At 45.9% G+C, this 14,687-nt stretch overlaps 3 protein-coding genes across 3 annotated transcripts; 2 read left to right on the top strand and 1 right to left on the bottom strand.

The window, feature by feature from the left end:
- Window positions 1-275: 275 nt before the first annotated feature.
- Window positions 276-3,901, top strand: wdr21 (WD repeat domain 21). The gene is made up of 14 exons (XM_052052946.1): window positions 276-395; window positions 551-679; window positions 745-830; window positions 929-1,086; window positions 1,156-1,238; window positions 1,491-1,572; window positions 1,652-1,798; window positions 1,994-2,043; window positions 2,185-2,264; window positions 2,665-2,757; window positions 2,880-2,977; window positions 3,123-3,287; window positions 3,355-3,469; window positions 3,586-3,901. Exons 2-14 carry the CDS (start codon window positions 570-572, stop codon window positions 3,804-3,806), a joined length of 1,488 nt encoding a protein of 495 aa, XP_051908906.1. The 5' UTR covers window positions 276-395; window positions 551-569; the 3' UTR covers window positions 3,807-3,901.
- Window positions 3,902-3,973: 72 nt separating this feature from the next.
- Window positions 3,974-10,026, bottom strand: zfyve1 (zinc finger, FYVE domain containing 1). Its single transcript, XM_052052942.1, has 12 exons — window positions 8,744-10,026; window positions 8,433-8,676; window positions 7,933-8,193; window positions 7,648-7,862; window positions 7,469-7,575; window positions 7,111-7,219; window positions 6,951-7,048; window positions 6,667-6,784; window positions 6,403-6,573; window positions 6,034-6,214; window positions 5,845-5,958; window positions 3,974-5,612 (listed from the first exon to the last, which is right to left on the bottom strand). The coding sequence occupies exons 1-12, from the start codon at window positions 9,230-9,232 to the stop codon at window positions 5,377-5,379; spliced, it is 2,343 nt and encodes a 780-aa protein (XP_051908902.1). The 5' UTR covers window positions 9,233-10,026; the 3' UTR covers window positions 3,974-5,376.
- Window positions 10,027-10,241: 215 nt separating this feature from the next.
- pigh (phosphatidylinositol glycan anchor biosynthesis, class H) lies at window positions 10,242-12,743 on the top strand. The gene is made up of 4 exons (XM_052052950.1): window positions 10,242-10,872; window positions 11,303-11,512; window positions 11,594-11,677; window positions 11,747-12,743. The coding sequence occupies exons 1-4, from the start codon at window positions 10,696-10,698 to the stop codon at window positions 11,816-11,818; spliced, it is 543 nt and encodes a 180-aa protein (XP_051908910.1). The 5' UTR covers window positions 10,242-10,695; the 3' UTR covers window positions 11,819-12,743.
- Window positions 12,744-14,687: the final 1,944 nt, after the last annotated feature.

Genomic DNA, 14,687 nt, shown 5'->3' with positions numbered 1-14,687 from the left:
TACAATATACTGAAGCAAAAACCAATGGAGAAAATAGCCAATGAAAGCTTACCGAGTCATTTACTTTGTTCACCATATACCAATGGCGACCAGTCACTATTAAACCCGAACAATACAATCTATTCAAAACGTGCCAAATTAATCAATGAAATATTAGTCATGTATTACAAAAATACAATTTAAAAAAACTAGATTTTATTGTCAATAAAAGCAAACAGCCAATAAGAGCTCCCTACGTCACGTACCGTTGTCACCTATTAACCAATGACGTTTATTTCAAGGCGGGACCAAATGGCGGAAACTCACTCACCGAAAAGCTCGATTTCCAAGCTTGGAAATTATTTGAAACTACAAAAACGTCCTGTTCTTCTACACGTCATGCAATTTACCAACAGGTAAACGAAACTCACCACTTGAATGGTATACTTTGGCGCTAAATTAGCCGCAGCATCACGACAACCCGCAAACTTTGGCGACCTCCACGTTGGAACACGTTCTAGTGAGATGGAGTGAAAACAAAAACAAAACAGACAATGTGGCATCTGTTCAGGGTGGACTGAAGTGCCAAGATGAAAAGGTGGAACTGGAAAGATGGCCAACGAGACCGGAGAGAACACACTCGCCACCGTGGACGTGGACGGTACCGGGCGAGACAGTGGAGACCATCACGGGTCGACAGGTGGGGCTGTTTTTGTGCCTACAAATTTCAGTTCTTAAAATGTCATGCCAATGCTCTGTTCAAAGGAACAGATATGGTGATGCAGGGCCTTCTTCCATAAGATCTGACAACCAAGCCAGCTCTTCATCCTCAAACAGCAGCGCAGCGCCAGGTCAGTTCAGTACCAGGTATCCCCAAAAGTAAGATTGATCCCTGACTTAATCTTGACACACACTGCAAGTAAAAATCGAGATCCTTTTTCGTCATCAGACCTGCCAGGTTTCTACTTTGACCCGGAGAAGAACCGATACTTCCGCTTGTTGCCGGGTCACAACAACTGCAACCCTCTGACCCGAGAGCAGCTGAAGGATAAGGAACGTGAGAAAGAGAGAGCTCGGATGCTTGCGGAGGATGGCAAAGCCACAAAAGTATTGGAACGTACATTGCGTTCAGATGGAGCGTATCCAACGAGCCAAAATGTGTTATCTTGCTTCTAGAAAGCGCCGAGGGCAGGGCTCAATGCCTCCTTGCTTCTACAGAATCGACACCTTGGGCTGCTATCTGAGATGTCCTACTGCAGGTACTGTTGGTCTCCATAGTCAGTTTATGGTTGATCTTTAAAAGCTTTTGCAAAACAGATTTTACCCTGCGTTGTAATTTATACCTACGATGTGCTGCGTGACCTCCATTGCCGGAAGTTGTTTGCGGTCAGCAGTCTCCAATTGCAGCTTGCGATCAGAGCTGCCGTCATATTTCTTTTTTTAATTATTATTCTCATTCCGTTTGTTTCATCTGCAATTCGCCGATGGCACTGGCAACAATGCACTTGCAGACGGGTTCACGAGTGTAGGATCAGCGCCATGAGACGTCGCAAGCTGGACCACCAGAGCACAGACGACATTAGGACCATCGTGGTCGGTGCCGAAGCAAGCGCCCCGCTATGAACCCCCCCCCCCCCAAAAAAAAGCGGATTTCATTGTTATTCTCTCACAGGCCGACTCCAAGTGCGAGCAAGTGTTCACCGTTAGCGACATGGACCACGGGGGCTGCAAGTACGGCTACATTAGCTTCAGCAAAAGCAGTAACAGTGGGTCTCTGTCTGTGGAAACGTGTGACAACCCTTACGTCACCAACTGCAAGGTGAAAATATTCAAGGGAATATTTCATGTAAAACGGACTTTTCAGTGGCTATTATAAAAGTAGTTGGCTTTTTGGAGTGGCTGCCTGTTATGAGTTGTACCTGATTGATTGTGTATCATTTGGGTATTTTGAGCTATCACAAACATGGTATTGAGCAATGTTTTGCGTTTTCAATCCTTCTTACATGTGTTTCAGGTGAATTCCCTCTGCTGGGCCTCGGTCAGCTATCCGGACTCTCATGTGTTGTATCCTCTATAATGCTTTTGCCTTATGTTTGATGTACAGTGAAACACCGTTTGACGCGGGTTGATTTGTGAATGAAATGTCTGATTTGCTCATGTTTTGCCTCAGCCCGGTACCCCTTAACTGAAACCTGAATTTTCTAGACTGTGCCTGGTGGGTGTTGCGGACAGGCCCGGCTACGTCACTTTGCTTCCCGCTTCGCTGTTCAGCAACTCTGACTCAAGTGACATCTTTTTTTTTTTTTAATTACAATTATTATTATATGAAATCGTTCATTGAACTTCCTTTGGCGGCCCGGTAGTCCAGTGGTTAGCACGTCGGCTTCACAGTGCAGAGGTACCGGGTTCGATTCCAGCTCCGGCCCCCCTGTGTGGAGTTTGCATGTTCTCCCCGGGCCTGCGTGGGTTTTCTCCGGGTGCTCCGGTTTCCTCCCACATTCCCAAAACATGCGTGGCAGGCTGATTGAACACTTTAAATTGTCCCGAGGTGTGAGTGTGAGCGTGGATGGTTGTTCGTCTCTGTGTGCCCTACACTTCACGTGAGGAGTAGTAGTAAGATTATTATTTTTTTGCATTGATTGGATGTGCAGGTGTACCTAATGAAGTGTCCCCCTCTCTCCACAGATCAGCCAGAGATGCATTGCAATTTTAAGATCCCCACTGCCTGGTGCTGTGCTTGGTGTCTACATCCGCAGTTTGACAAGTGGTTTAGTGTAGGTCAGTGTAAAAAAAAAAAAAAAAGCTTTGTATTTATTTATTTATTTTTGTCCATGACACTTTGTAGCAATGTGTGTACATGTGTCGAATTGAATGGTCTCACTGTTTTTGTTTATTGGCAGGTTTATCTCATAAGGTGGTCCTTCAACAAGCCGTAACAGGCAAAAAACAAACTATCAGCGTCAACAGCGACGTTTTGGCTCAGCAGTTTTGTGTTAGAGTGAGTTTGCGTGTCTTTTTAAAGTTGATTGTTGGATGGCATATGCCTATTGACGTATCAACCGAATGTGAAGGGTTGCTGTTAAATTTGGCCATATTCTCTGTATCCGTGTACCTGACTTTGACATGACAAGTAATCCACACAGGTCCCCTTGCTGTTCAATGGCTGCCGATCGGGAGAGATTTTCGGCCTCGACGCACGCGAGCTGAGAGGCAGCAAGGCGATGAGCTTTCGGCAAGAATCGTCCGTCACGTCGGTGCGCATCCTGCGGGACGAAAACTACCTGCTTGCTGCGGACATGTCAGGCCAGGTAAGGAATGGCACATTCATCACACCTCGACCACGGGAACTTCATAACTCTGTGATCTCTACGTCAGATCAAGCTTTGGGACATCCGGGCCAGGAAGCCAGTACAGCAATACCGGGGCCACTACAACGAGCATGCCCACCTTCCCATTCATGTCAGTGAGCCTGAGGGACTTCTTTTGGCTGGTAATTACTCCACACTCTGTACTTAATACATGTAAAAAAAAAAGCCAGAGCATATTAGCATTTGTACTTGGCTACTTTACATGGCGTTGCAATTACATTCTTCTCTTTGCCCGCAGTGGGTCAGGACTGCTACACGAGGTGCTGGAGCCTGCGGGACGGCCACCTTCTGAGAACCATCCCGTCGCCCCACCCGGCCGCCAACGACGCCATCCCCAGTGTGGTCTTCTCCTCTGGCCTCGGTGGCCGCACGGGGGTCCCTGGCCTGCTTATGGCTGTCAAAAAAGACCTCTACCACTTCCCCTACAACACGGATGAGACGGAGTCACAGGATGTCTGATTAAATGTCGAAGAATTTCAAAAATGGTTATTTTTCTGTTTTCAATGGTGTTGAATTGCACTGCAATAAACTAAGAGTTATTTCTTATATTTTCAGTAGTTTGAGAGCTCAATCTTTGTATTTTATAACGAGTATGCTTGAGCAAGCAAATCAAAAACGACAAAACATAAAGTGACATGTTTGGTGTTTAATTCATGAGCATGGTGCACTTGTTGTAGCATTGCTTTAACTTTGTATCATGTTCATTTTTTTTTTAATTTACATACAGTACTTTGTTGCAGTTTTGTGTTAAAAAAACCCCCGCTTTGTCTAACATTCTTAAATTGTTCTTTAAAAAAATGCACATTTTCATCAAATTAAACCCCAGAAAACTCAGGAAATGCCATTCTCACATTCAAATGTATCCTTGGCAGATGAACTGAGGACATGTCTCCTGGCAAAAAAAAAAAAATAATAATAATAATAATACTTAAAAGGGCACGTCAGAAGAGTGTCAAAATATATTCCAAATCTAAACTATAAATTTCCAGTTTTGATGTAATCGAAGCGAGTCCATTGCACTTTCCCTGTCTTCTCTGCCACGCCTTCGAGCGTGCTTCGGGAAAAGATAAAAAAAGGTTATCATATCATCCAGATAAAATATGTCCCATTGAAGAGGAAAAAAATAAATCACATAGCACCAGGTCAAGTGAGTAGGGAGGGTGGTCCGTCACAGCACTGTTCATTCCGGCCAGCCATGTTCAGATGATCAGGGCAGCGTGAGCAGGCGTCTTGGCCTGCAAAAACTCAGGCTAGTCGATCGTCTGGCTCACACTAAAGGGCAAAACTTGTAGTATGTCTAAACTGGCCCTGGAACTTTTTTCTAGCACACTTTGTATTTGTTTGGATCGCTAAAGTTTCAAGTCATTTTGTGTCCGATGTCTCACGTGAGTGGTGAGATTTTTGAAGGTCCAGCCTCAACTATGTCATCTTGCGAACCGGTTCATCCAACGGTGTAAACAAAAAGGTGTTATGTGTGTATACGTTTGTGTTTTCAATTTCGATTTGTCACGATTAAGGCTTTTTGATTGATGTCCGCCTTTTTAAAACTAGCTACGAAAGGCTTGTGGTGGCATTAGCGTGGATAGGATGTTTTTTTTTTTGGTATATTGAATGCATTTTGCAGACTAACAATAAACCATGATGGCTGACTTTAAAAAAAATGACAGTAGGCAGCAGTTTGGTTCCCAACATATACTAATACTGTGTAATAGTCACACTTATGACTGACTGTGACAACTAAATTGTGGTTACGGATGACTATGTGTTTGTCAGTGCCCCTTCTCTCAGACCCCGAACTCTGACCGTGATAAGCAATATAGGAAGACATAGGATGGGGCGATGTGATAGTCCTAACAAGAGTCTCGATCTTTGAGAGCGATTTGTCCAAAACTTGATTCCGTTCACTCAAGTTCCCTTCATGATATGCAAATTTAATTGACTGACCACAGTTAAAAACAAAAAAATATCGTCCAAAACCCAAAATGGAAGAACCAGACACAAAAGGGGTCCACGTGGTTTTAAAGTCCCGCTAGAGTTCCCCGGACTTCTGGCTGCATACGCTGCAGACCCTCACCGGGTGATCCCAACCCCGGGAGGGGACAGCACGCCGCTCTTGCGAGCAGTCTTTACAAACGCCCTGACCGCAGGCGCGGCAGTGGTGGATGGAGAGGCGAGAGGCCGAGAAGTCACGCTGGCAGCCGCAGCAGGCCTGGATGTCCTGGTCTGGGACCCAGTAGGCGGGACGTGCGGCTTCCTTCACCAGGCCTGGCAGACACGGAGGTTTAGAATACAAGAATTCTCGGGTTTATGATATCGCTACGTGGTGGTTCGGGGTCGTGCGGTCAACGATCTTGTGTAGCGGCATGACAAAAAAAAACGTTGAAAACGCACTGTTGCGCGCATGTTCATGTTGCGCGCCGTAGGAACCGGACTCCACCGATAACAACTTGTTTCAGTTTCTTGGCCGTTCGTTTTTGTCTTTTTTTTATTTTCTCACCGAGCGGTATGTCGATGGCGCCGACGACGGCGCCAAGGGTGTTCTGAACAGCCTCCCCGACTTTCCTTGCGATCAAGGTGCCGCCTTCCTCCTCCAAGGCCGCATCCAGGAGCTCTGGAGCAGACACTCACCCAGTCAGCCATCTTCCTGTACATCACGGTGAAAAAGGATGGAACATTTTTTGCATACCGGTGGATATTCCTCTGTTCTGGAAGCACCCGTCGCAGACTCGAACGGGTGCCAGCCCCCACCCTCTCTCGGGGACCGGGCGGGCTTTCGAGGAGCAAGCGTCGCAGAAGCCTTCGCCACAGGCCCGGCAGTGATGCTTGGTGTCGTTAGCTTGGAAGTCCGCTGCACATTTGTGGCATTTCTGAAAGAGAAATCATGACGTTTATGTAAAAACGACAACATTAACTCATTCAGTACCAGCCAATTCTGGAGCAAGTCTGAAAAGACGTTTAAAAACGTCTTTGGGAGTGAATGAGTTAATTAGCTAGGGGGGAGCTTGGAATTCAAGTTTGAATGCGTGCACCAGGAAAAAAAAAACAATGTACATACCAGGATGAGAGAGTTGGGCGTCCAGTAGGTGGGAGCGATCTGGTCGGTGAGCCAGGAGGTGACCGCCTTGGCCGGCTTGACGCTGAGCTCCGACACCGACTGGGAGATGTACTTGACTCCATCCAGCAGCCTCTGGGCGGCGTTGTGATTGTCTTTCAGAAAGCCGTCCGACTGAAATGAGGACGATCTGTGATCAGTATCGCAGGCGGAAGTCCTCGCTGGCCAACAAAATGTGCCAACACATCGACTCGAGTATGGCCTCACCCCCGGCCAGATGTGCTGGATCTCGGTTCTGACAACCGTTTCCACCGGGTCCTGGTTTCCATACCAGTACTGCCTGCTTCGATAAATCACTCCACAGTTGGGACACTCGATGACGTATCTAAAAAAAGAAAATATGGATCCAAGAGGTACTGGCAAGGGGGAAATCCGCCAACTCTAGCGGATGCCGCTGACTTGACTGGATTTGTTTGTGTGGTTCGGTACGTTGTCAGTGTAAAATCACTTTCAATTACACCCAACCCATCAAATTTCCTTCTGTGACTCACCCAGACCAGGCGTAGACGGCCAAGCCAAACCACGGCGAGTCGGACGAGGCCGTCGTCTTGGGAACCACGATCACCTCCTTCCCTCCCTCGTAGCAGGCCTGGAAAATTTTAGAAACGTAATCAATTGCGTCCTAAACGCGGCGTGACATGGAACGCTCACCTTGCACGTGTAGATGCGGTTGTCGGATTGCGCCGAGTAGCGGCATTGGCGCTTGGCTTCGTGTTCTGCTCCCTCCTTCAGGTGGTTCATGCTTCTCTTACAGCCTGACCTAAAAAAAAAAAAAATCAACATTACCTTTATAATCTTTTGCACTAAAAACATAAATGAAACAACATTCGGTAATCCTCAGCATCTTCATGGCTCGCGATGATCAAATTCACCTTTCATATTGTTTTGCTATAGAACCTGTTTGTGTTTTTTGTGATCTTTCGGAAGGGCCCTAAGGTCCACTATATTGTTTTGTTTTTTTTCCTCTACGCCCGTAGCCGTGAACACTACCTAACTGTACGGTACATACCCACAACTCAGGCAGATGCAGGAGCAAGTGAAGTACTCATCGGGGAAGAAGGAGTTACTGGTGATGTGTTCATCAGGACTATCGCCACTGAAACGTTCACTCAGCGCCTGAAGAGATCAAGCAGTCATCAATAGTGACATCACCCATTTGGCAGAGGTCAAATTCGGGTGTCGCCCGACCTGCAAGGCCTTGTAGATGACGCCGGCGGAACGGGGCGAGCGTGTGGCGTTGTTGTCCAGCTGCTGCTCCAGGCTGCGCTGCAAGCCAATGAAGTCAGTGGGTGGGTTGTAGGTACGAGTCCCGCGGTACTGGATGGAGCTGAAGGCCTCGGGGAACACAGCCAGCTTCCTGAAGCGCTCTTGAAGGAGGCGGTCCGCCGACTCAGACGGCTTGTCTGCAGATTGCAAAAAAAAAAACGTCAACGCCGTGCGTTTTTGGTTGAGGGCCTCCTTTTGGTACTCTACCTGATCCTAAGAGTTTGGTGTGCACAGTCTCGTGGAAGATGATGACGGCAGGGCCCAGGGTGGACAGCGGGACATCCAGGCCGCAGCGCGTGGTGGTCGCCTTCAGCTCCCGGGCGAAGTGCTTCAAGTAGGCCTCCGAGGCGTCGCCCAGGAATTTGAAAAGGTCGTCGCGGAGACGGTCAGCGCGTGTCCGATAAATGACGAGATCCGAGATGGCCAAGACTTTGAGGAGCAGGCGGGTTCGCTGACCTTGACTAGACCCTGAGTCCCCCCCCCCCCCAAAAAAAAAATAAAAATACAGAACTTTGCCTACGCTCCATTGCACGAGTGTTTTGCAATGTGGGAAAAAAAATTGCTTGAAAAGTCTCAATGAAATCTGACAGTTCACAATTCAATCACATCTTGATCCATTGTGGCGGTGTAAGCAAGGCAGAAGATGTCCAAATACGCGTGGACGTAACCAGAAGTGGGTTTCAAAGTCACAAATATTTGCATCTTACCAGCTCCGAGGAGTCCTTCCGTGTCAATGACAACCACGTGGTGCAGCGGGTCCATGGCAGCCCACACTCCCAACGTGCAAGACTCCTGTGTCGGGGATGTTTTGAACACTTCCCTTCCGAGAAAGAAGGTGTGGTTCAGCGTGTGCGACTTCCCCTCGCCGGTGTTGCCAAAAATGGAGACCACCTTGAGGAGCTCGTCTGCGTCACATCCCAGTCTGTTCACAAACTCTTCCTCGTTCCTCACCTGAAAAAGCTCCTAAGATTAGTCCCTCCCTCCACATCCAACAAGAGAGGAATGTCGAGGAACTCACCTGCATCTCCTCTTTTTCGTCCACCAACAGGAAACTGCACACTTTGTCTAGCTGCTCTTTAATGATGTCCAGCTCAGACTCGCCGGAGCTCACGCTGTTCTCTTGGGCACTTTTGGCCTGGGGGTACAGGGTGAGAGGGTGCTTCCTCTTGTTCCCACCGCTATGGGTGCGTTTCTGGCAGTCCAAGCACAGGTTTATTTTGCATCCCTGGCAGCGGACGGCCGCTCGCACCCGCCCGGCAGTGACCGAGCCGCCGCCGTCCCCTTTGCACGAGTCGCAGAAGGGGACGTGGCCCGGGGCAATGCGAACCCGGTCGTGGTTCCTCATACGTTCCTGTCGGTGGAGCTCCATCTCGCAACGGGCGCATTGAAGGCTGCTGCACTCGTCACATTCGAAGGAGGCCTCGTCCGACCCACCGCATGCGTAACTCTCTTGGCAGACGAGTGGTGTATTGGTGGTTTTATCTTCGGCGGGACTTTGACTACTCATCGTTGATAATGGAGGACTACACTCGACTATCAGCACACCTTGGCACAATTCCTCAGACTGAGAAAATAGCTCTAAGGATCTAAATTAGCACTACAATAATGACTTTTGTCCGGTTTTCATGCACTCTTCTCATAGCATCGAATCAGACTCTCCTTCGTGTTTTATACATTTATGTTTGCTTTAATCCTTTCTTCGAGTGCTCTCTTGGTCAAGTGGCTAACAGAAATGATTACTCAGGCACCCTTACAAGTATGCAACAAATAGCACCAAATTCTACTGTGTGTAACGTGAGCACCTTAATCAAAACAACAGTTTGAAAAAGTAGTCAAATACAGTATATCCATAAAGGTGTTCTTAGATGTTGACCAAAAAATGTTCCAACATCTTTTTAACTCGTTAATACCTAAATGGGTTGATGCCAAGTTGCTAAACGACGTCTACTGTGACCATTGTTATTCATACACTTAGAGAATATTGCATTAATAATAATTTGCAGTAATTATGTAGGAAAACAACAACCTCCGTGTCAATCGGCTGACCTCGCGGCGGTTACCAGTCCCAGCCGACGACGAATGACTCGACTTGACAAAACTGCCAGCTCGACAGTTTAAAAAGTGTGGGCTGACTAATAATAACGTAGCATAGCGCCCCGGTGCCACGCACTAACCTCGGCGATAAAGTTGGATTGCTGTGTCAGACCCCGGGAGGAGAAGATGTTGCTTTTACATCAGCTGATCAGCTTGTTTTTATCCAGGGTTGAGAAGTCAGACGGGGCGCAATGCATACTGGGAAATGTAGGAGAGCAGGAGTGATGCTAAGCTCAAACAATCACCGTGTTTGCCTCATTGTTGCGAAATAGAAACTCTTTTATTTTATGCTATTAGTTATTCGTCTTGGTTTGAGTCGTTTTTTCTGAACGGGAAATATTTAATTTGCATTTAAACACCGTTTAGAGTTATTCCCACAATGCTTTGTGTTTTCAGCTACCATGCGTGGTAGCTTCCTATAAGACCCAGCGTACACCGATATAATTATTTATGTTATCTTGTAACGTAGCTTGTCGTCCATTTCCAATTACATTTCAATTCATTACATATTCATTTTTTATTTATTGTTTGTCACCGCTTAGTGAAGTAATTAACAAATAAATACCAAATTGTACAATATTAATAGTCGTTCCAGTGTAGTAGGAATGCCTTGGTGTAAACAACAAATATCAGACGCTCGGCCAGTCTTTCCCTATCAGTCGCCTTTTTGTCAATAAAATGTCGTAATGTCATCCTGCCTGGCATTTTAACAACAATTAGTCTCTATTAACAATCGTAAAAGTTATTTTCGCTTGCCTTAACCCATTGTGGTGGTAAAATGAAACATTCGTTTACTCCTGGTGACCTTGGTTGTCAATTGTAGCTTGACGGTAACCGCCTCATTTCAGTCCTAATTGTGTTATTTCTTTGGTGAAAATGGAAGATGAAGACTATACTGATATTTATGGCAACCCGATATCTCTGGACTGTCAAAAGCACTGCGGCTTTTGCCGGGAGTTTACTGTCAGCTCGCCTAAAATGTCCATCGGCAAGGTGATGGGATATACTTGCGCCGTTTGGCTAGCTGCCTATGCCGTGTTCTTCATCACAGCAGTAAGTAATAAAGTAATATTTATCTATTATCATCACAAAATCGTCTCCATAAATTGCCTAGCTTATCATTAGTAGTATCCCCGAACTCATATTTCCTGTCTCTTGTGGAGCCTTATACTGTACTCTCACTCTCTTGGTGCAAGGAACTATGTTTAAGTGGGCGAAGGAGTTTCCTATCCTCATACTACCGTCTCATCGAAAATTATAGCCTGCTATCCATGTTGTAGGATCTATTGGAAATGTTATACCTTTTTTGGGGGAGATGACAATTCTTATGGGTTTTTGTCGCCGCATAAGAGCTCGGTATTCACGGGAAGCAGTGTAATATAACTGAAGTGTCAGTCCCATTACATTGGTCTCACTCAATACAGTACCAATATCTGTGTGAAAATTAGGATTGATGCACGCACCATCTCCCCTCTACATGTAGAATACAGCTGTGCTGACTGGCGCCATCCTGCTCACCCTGTTGGGAATGATGCTACATATTCACTTGGTGAAGGTGGACCACGAGTCGGTGCTCGTTATCGGCTCTTTGGGCATCCAGGTATCCTCCAGCTATGCGTCGGGACGGGAGACGAGCACCTTCATTGAGATGAGCCAAGTAAAGGATGTGGTCATCAACGAAGCCATCTATATGGTGATTAAAAACATAAACAATAGATTTTGTCACATTTTGTGCTTCATGCAACACAAAGCTGAAGTGTCTGTTTTATTACAGCATCAAATCATCTACTACCTTTGCATACTGCTGAAGGACCCCTCAGCTCCTGATGATGTGTCAAGTGTGGTGCCATTGTTTCAGGTAAGAATTGATCAGTTTCTAATCATTAACACCGATCATATTTGATTTGGAGTTTGTTTTGTTTTCCAGAGCTCAAGGCCAAGGCTGAACTGCTTGGTTGAAGTCTACAAAAGCTGTCAGGAGATTCTGTCAAACTGCTGACACCTCACACATACACTGGACGAGCCTTCTTTATTATACTGTATATACTATTTTATTTACTAATTTAATCGTAAAGGGGCATTTTTGCTATTTTCCATCCATCCATTTTCTGATCCGCTTTATCCTCACAAGGGTTGCGGGGCGTGCTGGAGCCTCCCTTGATTATTAAGTGCATAAATTCAGTCACACAGCATTATGTGCCAGCTTTGACATTTTAGCATCAAGATCTGTAAATCAACTTGTAAGTCAACATTTGTTGACTAACTTGGCCTGAATTGTTTTGCGTGCATTCTTGCAGTAGGGGGCAGCATTTTACCACACACACTTACTTGAATCCGTTGAATGAGTTCTAACACTGTGATGTCATTCATGTAGGAAAAATAATACAGTAAAGCTCTATCTTTTGTAAATATAAGGAGCAATATTTTGCTTTTGTATCCATTAATATAGATACAACTTTATGACAATTTTAGACCATATTTATCACCATCATGTTCTGTTCTTGTGTATCTCCAGCAGGTGACAGAGGAGGGCCTCTCCTCCAGGTACACACTTAATGTTCATGTAATCAAGCCTACTATTTAAGAAGTTCTCTGTCTTAATGTTTCTGTCGGAAAATTCGCCTTCTCACAGCTCTGCTTCCAAGACCCGAATTATTCTAGACGTCTCATCATATTCTCCGTTTTCTGATTCTGCCAAATTGTCTTCGCTTACCTTTGCAAGTGTTTTGTTGTTGTTAGTCACGGGTTCTGTATTGTAAATTTTGTTGTCCTTTGTCGGCCTTGCGACCTGTTTTTTTTTCTGTCATAAATATTTTTGTTCATTCTTTCCGAGCACACGTTTCTGGAGTCCAATTCTATTCGGTACGGAAGTTTCCAGAAATCTGATAACCACAATGTGCACATTAAACAATGAGGCTTCTTGTACCTCTGTAGTTGGGGTTTTTTTTCGCCCCAGTATTCACCCTTACCTCGGTTTCCATACCTCCCTCATCTTCTTGCCCCTACCACCTGGAGCCCCTTGGGTCGGACCCCCCGTTTTAACCTCGCACGCCCAAAGCTGACAAAACAAGCGACAGGGTGTGACTTTTAATGCCAAAAGATGCTTCAGCCTCATCAAGAGCGGCCTCTGACATTGTTATGGTGCACCCCTTGGAGGTGCGAAACAGCCGGGAACCAGCGGGCCTCAGGCTCCCATTTAAAGGCGGCAACCCGAAGCGTAAATAATACCTCATGTCAAGTATTTCTCTCGGCGGAGGTGTGAACTGCTAATGATTCATTTAGAACCCAGTTACTTGTACTTTCTACTTGACAATACTTTTCTTGACGTGATTTGTTTTAAAATCGCAATTCCCGCCTCAACCGAGTCCTGAACCTGGACCACGATCGGCCAGCACTCCATGGAGGTGTGAAATTTCAGCGCGAGAATGTGTTGTTCAGCGGGTGAGGGGTGCTTTAGCTCCCCGCTGAGTCGGGTGGTGGCACCTCGAACACCTGTAGGGGCCCCAAATTAACAGACCCCTACAAAGCGGTCACAGATGACAGTGTTTAAACACTGAGCAAGAATCCCTGAAGGTAAAAAGTGTTTTTTTTTTAAATGAATAATACTGTTTTTCATTCTCAAGCAATTTGTGTCCTAAAGGCTCTACCGTATGTGCTTTTCATTCTTTCTTCACCATGTAAATGTATACAGGCACGCTGTTGACACAACACAATCCCTTCGGATGGTGTTAAGTGTCATCGGGATTGTTGCCAGAGGAAGAATGGAGTCGTGGCTTTTGTCTGAATGTGTCCGCTCTTTAACGGTCCGTGCAGGCAGGTGGAACTCTGTGACAGTTTGGATTTGAATTCAAAAGCGGTCCGATGTGGAGTGAGTTTTTGGCCCAATCTTACGCACACACACACACACGATTTCTGCTGGGTAGCATGGAAGTCTCCTGACATGAGACTGCTGGCTTTGAGGGAAGTCACCTACTGACTGATGGACAGGAAGTAGTAGTTCCACCGTTGTGTATAAAGATGGGATGTGTCATTCCATGTGTACTGTGTTGAGTGACACTCACAGGCCACTTTATTAAGTCTGCATAAGCTCCAATACAACTTCTGTCTTGTTGGGAGTGGTTGACTTACCTTGCGCAGTGCCACCTGCGAGACGTGACGGAAGCGAGACGCCTCCCGTCAGACCAGCTGGCAGCAGATAAGATGACGGGAGACTAACCGGTTCTGCTCGTCATCGGTGAAGAAAGGGGGTTGGGGGTGGGGGGCAGTAGAGCCATTCCAACAACAAACATTGGACAAAATACAATTGTTCATAAGTTATATAAAGATATAGCACTTCGCATTATGTTTGTTGTGTTCAATGATCCTCAAGCTTTTTCTTTCCTTGACCTTTTAGGAAACCGATGACGTCTTACCTGAATGTCATCACGTGCCAGATGACTCACGCTATGCGTGTTCTCGACACTGTAATCAGATGATGATGAGGAAAAGCAATTTCCTGTTTGTGCAGCACCATTGAGGCAAATGCCTATGCAATGTCAATTAACAACTCTGATTCATTTATTTAAAAAAAAAAAAAGAAACTCATAGCAATCGATTGACTTGATTTTGCAATGAAGGCCGCATTCTAACATCACTCAGTCATGTACAAGTACACCACGTCTTCTTCACTGGGGAATGCTGGGCAGTGTTTAGTGTTACATAACATGAATTAAGTTTCATGAATATAAAGTGTTTCTTTTATTTGTTAAACAAACCACAACCATCTCACCTTGGGCATAAGCGGTAATCAGGTTTATACAAATACTGCACAGTTCTGAGCAACTTCAGGACTGACTTTGGTATTGGTACTACTTTCCCAAGGTAAATAG

This window comes from Hippocampus zosterae, chromosome 19 (genome assembly GCF_025434085.1).
Source record: "Hippocampus zosterae strain Florida chromosome 19, ASM2543408v3, whole genome shotgun sequence".
In the NCBI taxonomy this organism is placed as follows: domain Eukaryota; kingdom Metazoa; phylum Chordata; class Actinopteri; order Syngnathiformes; family Syngnathidae; genus Hippocampus; species Hippocampus zosterae.
Note: the sequence above shows the minus strand (reverse complement) of the source record. Positions and strands in the feature narration are given on the sequence as shown.